The 12,194-nt window shown below is 37.5% G+C and overlaps 1 protein-coding gene across 2 annotated transcripts in view; it reads left to right on the top strand.

Moving 5' to 3' along the window:
• The window catches only part of fbxl17 (F-box and leucine-rich repeat protein 17), a 222,970-nt gene extending 211,399 nt beyond the window's left edge, over positions 1 to 11,571 (top strand). For both annotated transcript variants that reach the window (XM_026916757.3, XM_026916766.3), the window contains exons 9-10: positions 1,899 to 2,041; positions 10,106 to 11,571. In XM_026916757.3, coding sequence (XP_026772558.1) covers positions 1,899 to 2,041; positions 10,106 to 10,243 — 281 coding nt within the window. In that variant the 3' untranslated portion in view covers positions 10,244 to 11,571. The remainder of the gene's footprint in view (positions 1 to 1,898; positions 2,042 to 10,105) is intronic.
• Positions 11,572 to 12,194: the final 623 nt, after the last annotated feature.

The following is a 12,194-nucleotide window of genomic DNA, read 5'->3' as shown; positions in this document are numbered from 1 at the left end:
AATATTTGAGTTTGGAGTTTTTGTTGTGTCTGTGGTAATGGGTTATTGGGTTAACACAAATTGAAGACTTTGCCTTGTGTGTAAGTCTGTTGTTCTCTGCTATTAGAGTTTCTCTATTGGTCTAAATCAGGGCACTCAGTCCCATCAGGTTGGGCAAATAACACCCTCTCTGGTGTTTCTTTTAGCAGACAGGCTATACACACACACACACACACACACACAGACCAGCAAACAATCTTATTAAAGCAAACCTCTTTTCTTCAAGAATCCTTTTTTTGGCTCATCAGTCTTTACTGAAACAAGGTTAAAAAGAGGCTACATCATATGTTTGCCAAAGAAGTAAGTATGTCTGTGTGTGTGCGTACCTGTGTGTGTGTGTGTGTGTGTTTGTCTGAGGTGGTCTGAACCTAGGAAGTAAAGCTGTCTCTATGTTTGGTCTGACCGTGACCCTTGCAGTGGATGCACCCCTCCCACATATACATACACACACGTACACAAACACAGGCATAGTGATGGATGTGTTTCCCCTTTTATGAACCCCCAAGTATCTGTACACACAGGTGTGTCTGCTTACGCAGATCACAGACCTGAAGTAGTTGCTCCACATCCCCTCTCACTCAGCACACCCACTCAAGCCCACACTCAGGCCCACTTCTCTGTACATAGCTTTGGAGCACTGCAATAAATTAGCCTTGTTGACCCTCATTACACACACACACACACACACACACACACACACACACACACACACACACACACGCTCACGCTCACGCTCTCTGTTTTGTTTTGTTTTTTTTTGCTCCAGCTACGAATATGTATATGTCTGTACATACACACATACTTGAGTAGCATCAACAGCTGCCCAACTGAAGGCTCCAAAAGTCTGAATCCACTAATAAGAAAATTTATTTAATCAGCGATCAGCTATATATTTCACTCAAATATATACTCTTTTTGTAATCCAGAACCCTTAAGGGTTCTTCAGCATTTTTTGTGGAATCTTAAACATTTCCTTTTTACAGAAGGTTCTAAGTACATTCCCTTTAGGAAGCTAAGAACCCTTAACTATCCAAATAACTTTTTTTTCTAAGATTGTAAATACATGTAAACACTTACAGAGGATATAAAAAGTCTACACACCCCTGTTAAAATTGCAGGTTTTTGTGATGTAAAAAACTAAACCAAGATAAATCAGCTTTTTTCTTTCTTCAATTTATTAAACCAACAAAATGATTCTTGTCACATAACTGAGAAACTAAAGCACTCTGTCCTGAAGATCTTCTGTGGCAGAACCCGTAATGGAACAGGCTTACCTCTAAGCGCTGACACGTGTTTAAATCTGTTTATTGTTAAGTTTAAATTACGTGAGTGCCTACTATACACGTCCCTGTGAATGAGTTGTTACTATAGAAACAATAACATATTAGAATAAGCGCATTACTATAAACCTGTGATGCAGCAGACGCTACATTAGAGGCATGCTGTTATAGAAGATTAATCATTATGCTCCACCAATCAGAATCGAGAATTCAACAGTGCTGTGGTATAAACCACTGCAAATAATAGATTTTTCTTCTGCCAGTGAAAATTTATGACTTCAGAACTATCATTTGACAAAGTGGAATTTTTGTTGATTAAAAAAAAAATTCTTGGTAATGGCCACAGACTTTTGGTGAGCAGTCAAGTGAGTCAGAAAGGCTTTAGAGCAAACCACGGGCCAGACTGGGGAAATATGTGTGAGGAGTGATCTTTATCATCTTAATGATGCAGTATTGCCTTGTCATTTGTGGGCTCTTTTGTGTTTATGATGGTTTCCAGCCATTCATGTATGAAGACTTACTACTACTAGACATCTGTTGTAGGCCTGGGCCATTAATGCTCTCTCTCTCTCTGTGTAGCATTGATAGCCATTGGGCAGTACAGCAGCACCATAGAGACCGTGGATGCAGGATGGTGTAAAGAAATCACAGACCAAGGAGCAACGCAGATCGCTAAGAGCAGCAAGTCCCTGCGCTACCTGGGCCTGATGAGGTGTGATAAGGTAAGGTATTTAGCACAGAGCCTTGCAGGCAATGGAAATGCAGAGGATCAGCTTTCATTTGGAAATTGACTCTGTTATGTGTTAGACACATGTATGGTCAACTCTTTACAGGCACTCGGCAGGCGCACACTCTGACACACTGATTAGCAGGAGAACAGGAGAACAGGCCAACACTTTTCTGAAAGCGAGCGCACAGCATCACACCTCACAACACACCATAACACATTTCATAGGAAAAACATACATAAGAAGTAACTGGGGAAAACTTCTTGCTGTGCTTAAGTATGTCCAGCGAAGCATGCTAGGACAGGAACTCACACAGCTGCACCGTGGGCTAGAGTTCCTTTTTGCTGCAATATAAAAAAGGTATGCGAGTGCCATAGGTGACATATTTTAGGATTTTTAGGCCATTGTGCAGTGGTACATTCACACCTCTCTCCTGCTGTGTCACTCTCTTTTTCCCCCTTTCTCACTTACTTTCTTTCTTCCTCTCTGTCTTTCTCCCCTTCTCTTCCTCCCTCCCTCTCTCCCTTACCTCTTTTAGTCCTCCCTCTTTCCCTACCCTGTTATCTAGCAAGTCACTTAGACATTCACTTGAAAAATAGGTTAGCAATGGAACATGTATTCCACCCCTAATTTTCAAATTATATTTCCCAGATCGAAACATAATATAATTTCCTTGATATTTTTCACTTGGGTTGTCAAAACAAGATGAGATTTTTTTTTTTCTGAAAATGAAATATCACTTTCCCATAAACATTTGATATAATTAAAGTGCACTGAAATGAAATTTTTATTGCTTGTATTGGTAGGATGAGAATTTATCTGGTTTGGGTGCCACTATTGAGAACTCTGTGCTCCTCCACTCACAACTTTCTGTTGCGGTTCAGCATAATTTACATAGCCACGATCCCAAGACAAATTAAATTACTCTGTAGATTACCACACTGCACAGCCAGTGCAAAATATTTTAATCCTGCTTGTATTTGTGATGTTGCTGTTGCCTTTGGACTCCTGTCACAGATTTGAAAAAATCCTGATGTCCACGATCTATACATTACACCATGACATAAGGGATTAAGGGGTAGATTTAAATACATGGAGGCACATGGGACACATTGTACAATGTCTTGAACACAATTTACCGTATATATATATATATATATATATATATATATATATATATATATATATATATATATATATATATATATATTTTTTTTTTTTGTTTTAATATCTGTTTGTGCCTTATTGTATAGTATATTATGGGAGTTTCTCCTCTAAAAACACAAACTACTAGGTGAAGACTAATTGGACCAGCTATTCTGATTTTATGACTTTATGATCGCTCAGGCTATTTAACACTTGTGGAGAGTTTATCTTTAGTGCAAACATGATTGCAATATTTACAGCAGAGAGCAGATATTGATTGCTACACATAGTGTTTTCAAAAAGAATGAGTTTTTCAAGAACATATCCAATTATTTCAGTGATTGAAGAAACCATTACATACACAATCGATGTGCCAAGTCACATTATTATTAATTGATTGGAAGGGCGCAAAAAAGAAAAAAAGATTTGGAGTGCAAACCCAGAGGAGTGCAGTCACAGCATCAGTAAGGTTCGTGTTCACTTTCTGACCTCAGGTCCTGTTTAACATTCTGTGGCTGGAATGTCAGAGCTGGAATGATGCATTGGATGTAGTGCTGAGGTCACTTCTGAGTCCAAATCCATGTAAAATTCCCAAATGACAAGGATGCGCTCAATGAAGTAAAACACAAGCATTTTCAGCATTGTGGTTTCCACATCTGCTTGGTCATTGAGTTAAATCTGCTAGCTGAAAATGAGTTGATGTTTTGAAACTGAGCATGCATACCATTCCCAAACATTCAAGTTGTGTGCAATTTAAAACTTCAATGCTATATATCCACCCATTTGTTTGCTGACAGGAGGTCATGTGCAAAACAGGGATTTGTTTACATTATTAATAGATCACCTGCTAAACTGGCCACTCCCACCAGCGCTATATAAGAAATAAAACTTGATATGATGTGCTGTTAGAGGAAGATAATCAAAGATGGGGTAGTGTGATCCTCGATGTTACTATACAAAATTATATTATTTTCCAATAACAGAATGCCGCAAAGTGTTTTATTCCTCTTATACCACAACAATTTGCCAACGATTATAATATTTACCTTATTAATGAATGACACGTCATACTTTTTAACTGTTTATAGTTACATTTAATGTTGTAGAATGTCTGTGAAACAAGTTAGTTCCTGTCATCATTTACCTTATAACAGCTACAAACAGTCGTTTCCTCATAATCATCACTTTATTTAAGTTAATAAGACAAAAAAGAAACAGCTTTTTGGAAAGCACAAAGTTCTCTGTACTTATTATGCCATTGTGGCAGAAAATTTACTGACAATTTCAAAGCACTGACACCCGAAACTCCTTTCAGACGTTAAATAAATGCCTCCTTACAGAAACCTTCATTATATCAACAGTGATACATTTTTCTTTGTTATACACATTTTTAAAATTCTGTTTACTATTAGCCTTGCATTATGTAGAGTCTGCCATATGAGTCATTGTGAAAGAATTGACAAAAACGAGAACATATTAAAAGAAGCACATTAATATACTTATACTTAAAGGCCAAGCCTTCCTGTCATAGAAAATTAATCAACACCTTCTGACCAGAATGAACACAATCAAGAATTGAACAGTGCTGTGCTATAATAATCTATAATTCTTTTCTTTTTTAAATGATCTATATTCAGGTCATTGGTTAAATAATTTAAAAAAATTGTTTAGACCACTAATATATTCAATACAGAATATAACGGAATTGACACAATTCCAGCCTTTATATTCTGCTTTTCAGTAAGTGTTATTATCAGCGGAATTTGTACTATTTCCTTTCTGTTTGGTTCATTTTGCTACAGAAAGGAATTGTGAGCATGCTATTTACATTGCTGATTTCGTTTCTGCCCTTGGGCAAAATATATGAAGACTTGAGCTATGAAAGAATGCTGTTAAATGAGGCCAGCCAAAATAATCAAATCAATTCATTTAAGGCCTCGGCCAGTTTTTCAGCTCCCTCAAAGGCTTTGATGTGCAGCACGGAGAAGCCGAATGAAAGCTCCTTCTTTTTTATCAAAGAGAAATTTGTCCACTTTAACAATCATTCTTTGTACATGCCAACATTTTTGAGTCTATAAAATACTTCACTCATTCTTGTTATACAGGAATTGAAATGGCATATTTTCATATTTTCAGTGATTTTTTTTTCCTGAACAGAAGGACATTTTCTGTGTCTAGTCCAGTAGTCAGTGTTGATGATAACGTACAGTGCTTTCAACACGCATAACCTGTATAAGTCTTATATTTAAGTATAACATTTAAAGATGAAGACCTTCTCATCTAAATGTCAGTTGTTGGGATTTTTTTTGTCTGCGTCTGTGCATCCACTTTAGTACCTCATCTCTTTTAGACTCGAAGTAAAAAAAAATCTGTAGAGTTGAGTAATGTGCAACCCGACAAGGGAGCCAATATTCAGGAGAGAAAAGAGAGTCAGAGAAACGGAAAAGAGACTGCTGTAATCACTCATAGCTTAACGACATACTTTGTAAACAGATACAGAAACAAATTCCATCCACGGATCTGTTGTTTGCCAGTAACATGCAGGAATGATATTTCATATTTATGGGATGATTCTAAAAATGATTTGAATACTTGGATGTGAATTATAATAAAATGAAGAGCAATATTATGCTTTCTAAAATGGAGCATTATTGTTTAGCACATATAGTTCAATAAAACTGCTGGACAATTCCACAGTGGTGAATCTCAAGCAGCAGAACCTCTTGAAGATGAAGTACCATTTACATTACAACAGATTTAAAATTGTTTGTGGATTTAAATTCAAAAAGTAAAGGTAATAGAAGCTCTCAAGCTTTATTTATGGGTATGGTTACTGAAGGATGGCAGTTTTACACAAATGACCCTAATTATTTTTCTTCATCTGACTCGAAATTTGAAACAACCTGTCCAACATGCAGTGTTCACTCTGTCTCTAGCCTGCTCTCATTTGTACAAATACAGACGAAATGTCAGAAGCCAAAAATCACTTGAGCATGAGCATGTCTATCACACTCACTCGGCGTTCTTCCCAGCAAAACGCATCAAGCACATTTCCCAGAATGTGATGTCAGCTCTCTGTATTCTGGAGGGTAATGCCTGTCCAGGTTTCCAAAAGAAATAGGCACATTTCATTCCCCTCAGACTGTCTTATGTCGTGCAGTGATTTAAGTGATCATTTAAGACTAAAAACGTTACGACAGCATAAAATACAGTCCCTGTCAAAAAAAGTCCCTCTTACTTCATAGTTTAAGTCTCAAATTCAATCACAGCTCAAGTCTTCCAGACTACGTCCCAGTCAAATGCTGAGCTTTCTCTCAGCCTTTATCAAAGCCTCGCTCACACATTTCTACATTTTACTGCTGTGGATAGAGCGCAGGCAGCTTTAGAGCATTGTAAATCTTAGTGTTTATGCAGGCTGTTAGGGAGATCCAGCACTGTGTGATCCCCCCATACTACAAAACACTTTTAAGCATTAACCAAAATTTGTTTGGCAATGGCCTTTAGCTCCAGCTATATTTTGTGTGTCTGTGTGTGTCCATCTGTACATCTGTTTTCTTTTTAAGGGGCTATTGTTACGCTACATGTTGGATACATTTTTTCGTTCACCCCTTCCCCTTTATTTTTGTTTCAACTTGTCGTATTGTAGCTCTAAACACAGTACATTCTACATGAAGAAATAATCTGTTGGGTTTGTTATATCTCATCTAAAAACAGGCATAAATATTTCATTCAAAGCTCTTTTAATATTAGCTTGATCTTTTTTCCTCTTCATATAATCACATTTAGTGTTAGGGTAGCTGGATTTGCACTGCAACACTTACAGAGATCTGTCAGTTTTATGAAGTGTTTTAGTGAGCTAGAAGCTTGGGAAAGTTGTTGGTAAAAGCAAATTCAGACACCAGTAGTACATTTATATCACCAAAATGGGTGTTTAGACCCAGCAATAAAAACAAAACTGTGGTAATGCCTCTTATGAAAGTTGTGATGTGTGCACAGTGCTTATTATTGCTGTGTAAAATGGGCATTGTGTATGGCTCACACATTGCATATTTAAGCACTCTGAAGTCCTGTAGATGGGCGAAAGAAAAAAAAAAAAACAGGATAAAGATATTGAGCAATATATCAGTCCAGTATGACCTGGCTCAGCAGAAGGCTGGATAAATAATGTATATGTGGAAATATTGGCATCTCTACAATAGGACATGTATGGTGAGTATGGTACAATAAGGTGCCACAGTTGTGAGTGGATATTAGATTTCACTTTGTCCTTGGTCACAGGCATGCACTGCCTGTCAAACAAGATTAAGAAGGCCTCTGATCCTGAGATTAAAGTCTTTGAAGATAAAAAATGAACAAGTATAATAAGAAGAGTCTCAGCAAATCAGGAACCCCAACTTCAGATATGTGAAAGATTAAAAACATCAATCTCTGTTGGAACGGCATTTCATATAGATCTTCTCTAGCCGCAGCAATGCACACACTGAACGGTTTATTTATTTTTTAAAAATATCATGTAGTTATGTTGGAGAACATTTTATACTGGCACATGATTCAAGAATCGACAAGGTGTAATAGAAAACACATAAATGTAATTTTGTGAAATAAAGTAGAATTCTTTTGCATTTGGAATAAGATTTATTTTAATTATATATATATTTATTTTTATTTTCATGCTGGATATGAATATTCTTGCAGTCTCTTGTGATTTTCCTTGACAATTTGTACTTTTCAGTGTGATCTTGACCAATAACAGCTCTAGCGCTTTCTTCCATACCACTCGGATAACACAATGACACTCATACACGGTACAAGGTGTTATGATAATGTTAATAGCATTAGTTATATCATTTAACAGGGATGTGCTCATCTGTGTATGCAATTTTTTAATCATTATTTTTGCACTGACAGGTACAGTCAGGTCCCGAAGTATTTCGACAGTGACAGAATTTTTGTAAATTTTCCTCTGTACACAACTGCAATAGATGAAATGAAGCAATCAGGATGTGATTGTAGTGTAGACTTTCATATTTAATTCAAGGAGTTTAACAAACATATTACATTAACTGTTTAGGAATTGCAGCCATTTCTTTTTTACATAGTCCCTCCATTTTCACAGACTCAAGAGTAATTGGACAAACTAACAATCATAAATATTAGAATTATTTTTAATACTTGGATGTAAATCCTTTGCAGTCAACGACTGCCTGAAGTCTTGAACCCATGGACATCACCAAATGCTGAGTTTCCTCCCTTGAGATGCTTTTTAGTGCAGCCGCCTTCAGTTGCTGCTTATTTGTGGGTCTTTCTGCCTTCAGGTTTGTCTTCAGTAAGTGAAAAGCATGCTCAATTGGGTTGAGGTCATCGGACATTTAAGAACATTTAGTGTCTTTGCCTTAAGAAGCTCTTGGGTTGCTTTCGCTATACGTTTTGGGTCATTATTCATCTGTACTGTGAAGCGGCGTCCTACACTTCAGAATTCAGGACACTTCTAACAGCAGTCACATCAATAAACACAAGTGACCCAGTTCCATTGGCAGCCATACATGCCCATGCCATAACACTGCCTCCACATGTTTGACAGATGATGTGATATGCTTTGGATCATGAGCCCTTCCTTTTCCATACTCTTCTCTTCCCATCATTCTGGTACAAGTCAATCTTGCATCAGAACTGGTCAGGCGTTTTTTTTTTTTTTTTTTTTTTTTTTTTTTTTAGAGGACTTCCGGGCTTTTTGGTGTTGCTGAGCTTGCCAGTGCATTCCTTCTTTTTAAATTGTTGATTTGGCCATTCCTAAAGATTCTGCTATCTCTTTGATAGGTCTGTTTTGTTTTATCAGCCTAATGATTACCTCCTTCATTTGCGTTGACACCTCTTTGGACCACATATTGAGAGTCCCAATGAACAGCTACCAAACGCAAATTCACTGGGAATCAACTCCAGAACTTTTATCTCTATAATTTGTCATGAAATATTGAGGAAACAGGCCAAACCTGGCCATGAAACTGCTTATCAGTCAGTAGTCCAATTACTTTTGAGCCTGTGAAAATGGGGGGAATCTGTAAGAAAAAAAAAAACAAAAAACATGGCTATAATTCCTAATCAGTTAATGCACTATTTTTGTTAAACTTCTTGAATTAAAGCTGAAAGTCCACACTTCAATGACATTTTGATTGATCCATTTCAAATCCATTGGGGTGGTGTACAGAAGCAAAATTCTGAAAATTGTGTCACTGTCCAAATACTTATGGACCTGTCTGTATTTTAAGCCACTCTGTAGAATTTGCCCTTTGTCTAAGCTTTCTCTGGATAGAAATGTTTGTGATATTCATTTTCCTCCTGAAAAGATTTATGATTGCCTATGATGAAGAACAACTACAGAGTGTCCCCTGGGGATTGCGCTGTTCATTTGTAATCCGAATGCCACACTGTTGACATTGTACAAGATGAAAGTTAAAGGGTGGAAAGTTGTTTCGACTCATTGCCTCAGAGGACGCGGGTAATTATCTCGCCGAACAGCCAAAGCGCCTGTGTTCTCTCCAGGTCCCACATTACACGTGATGTTATTCAGAAGATGTAGGTTTGTAGTGCTGTTGATGCTGTGTGAATGGAATGGTAATGTACAGAGAACTCTGTTTCCTTCATGCATGACATTGAAGCAGTAGGTCACATCATGGGCTGGATATATAATCATTTATTTATCTATCCATTCAGTTATGTATTCATTTGTTTCTCTGTTTCTGCTCACAGGGTAAAAGTGGTGATTGCCTTTAAATTTCAGTTGTTGTGTTAAATGTCAAACATGAGCAAAGAGTCTGCAGATTGACATAAAATCACACAGGCACACATACACACACAAATATGTTTACACTAGCGTTCAAATCAACCTTGTCCCATGTTCCTGTGTCTCTCTAGGTGAACGAGGAGACAGTGGAGAGACTGGTCCTGCAGTACCCACACATCGTGTTCAGCACAGTGATGCAGGACTGTAAGCGAACTCTGGAGAGGGCCTATCAGATGGGCTGGAGCCCCAACACTTCCACTGCGTCCTAGCTAACACACACACACACACACACACACACACACACACACACACACACATATCTATCCAGTCATATCAATAAAGATGAACTGCTGTTTGCCTTCCTTGTCAGCACAGCTGGTCGGTTTTCAGAGCATTAATATTGTGCTGGTACAATTTCATTGGCGCTGGTATCAATTTGTTTGCATTTTACTTTATTATTAACTTTTTTTTTCTTTGGAAAACTATTATCATAAGCAGATGTTAATATTTCCAGACTTTACTCATCCAAAACAAACATCCTTTTTCACGCAGCCGTGTGCAATCCGAGCATTAGTGTCTGAGGAATAGTTCATCTTTTGGGAGTTTATTTGTGTTCATCACAACAAGTAATGTACTGTTTAACACCTACCATATTCTTCCAGAGTTTTAGTCCATGATTCATAGAAATGTCACCTTGAAGTTTACTGACAGCAGTCAAGTCATTACTTGACTAAACAGATTTTTTTTTAGTAATGTGTTGAACACTTATTCTGTTATTGTCCAAATGTTATAGAAGAAACTGAGTTCTTTATTGTGGACTTGACTCATTAAGAATATGGTACCTTTTATGGTACATTTGTTTCAGAGTGTTTCAGTCCAGTAAAGTAGGCAACTTCATCACGTATAAATCTAACTCAGCCTTCATAGTAAAAACAGAATATTGAGGTTGTTATATATCCAGGATTATAGGGAGTGTTATGGAGAAGACTCTATGTGTTATGTTAAAACCTTCTATTCTTCTTTCCTTTCAAAAATAATGTTGTTTAACCCTTGTGATATTGTAAACTGTGGTTTGAAGTTTGTTTTGGCTGTTCAGTGAGAACTTTTGAAAAAAAAAACCCAAGGGTTCTTCAATATGGAATTTTGCATAACCTTTTATTAATATAGTGCTGCCAGGCTTCTATATTTGCCTGCGATCTGACTGAGATGTGGAATGATGAAACTCTTCCATTTAAAGTAGGGAGATTAGAATTTATTCATCCCCTCTCATTTCCATAGCTAGCCTGTGATATACTCTTATGCAAACAACCACCAGGGTATTTTCCTATTGTGTAAGAAATAGCTGCGGCCAGTTCTTGTAGCTGTTGCACTGCATCACGTTCTAAGGGGAACCACAGGTCTTAGTTACTGTTTTCCTTTGCTGTACTTAGAAATTAGAGTCAATTAAACCACACATTTCTAATTCAGTATAGGCTCCTAGACTGTTCGAATCTAAGTGTGTATGTTCTCTTCATGAGTGTGTGGAGTTTTTGAGGCCAGATTTGATTGAGAAATTGAATGAGGTGAATGAAATAAGGAATAAAACCCTTTCCTTGTATTTTGCTTTTGTGATCTGTCTTATCTGAAACTTCCCTATTATTGTTATTGTCATTATGTTCCACGGATTTCCAAACCTGGTATTTCCAGACCTAACCTTTTTGTCCTTTTTTTTTTTTTTTTAAACCACTCTGCCAGTATGAGAGGATTTGTTGACCTTTGGGAATAATTTGTCAGATAATGACATAAATTCAAGGAGGATAATCAAGTCCTTACCCTCAAATCATCTTAAAATGTTGTCTTTCCCTCCATAACCAAGTAACCGCTTTATACTGGTCAGGACCCAGAGCCTCTCACAGGAGCACACCTCTCATGGGACACCAATGCACTGTAGGACGTTTGCTCACACATTCACTCCTAGTGGCAAGTTAGCAGTCCACCTACCAGCATGTTTTTGGGCGGTCGAAGGAACAAAAACAGGGAGAACACTGAAAACTCCGCACAAACTGTAACCCGAGATCAGGATCAAACCCCAAAGCCTAGAGCTTTGAACAGCAGCACTAACCACCACACAGGGCTTAAAAGTATATAGCAGTGCTTCATCTGAATCCACCGAAGCTCTATCTCACATCTAATCAGCCTTCTCTTCAGTGGAAGGTCAGCTTTTGTCTTTCAATGATGATC

The sequence above is a fragment of the Pangasianodon hypophthalmus genome, chromosome 8, assembly GCF_027358585.1.
Source record: "Pangasianodon hypophthalmus isolate fPanHyp1 chromosome 8, fPanHyp1.pri, whole genome shotgun sequence".
NCBI classification, from domain to species: Eukaryota; Metazoa; Chordata; class Actinopteri; order Siluriformes; family Pangasiidae; genus Pangasianodon; species Pangasianodon hypophthalmus.
The sequence above is the reverse complement of the archived record's forward strand: the minus strand, read 5'-3'. Positions and strand labels throughout refer to the sequence as shown.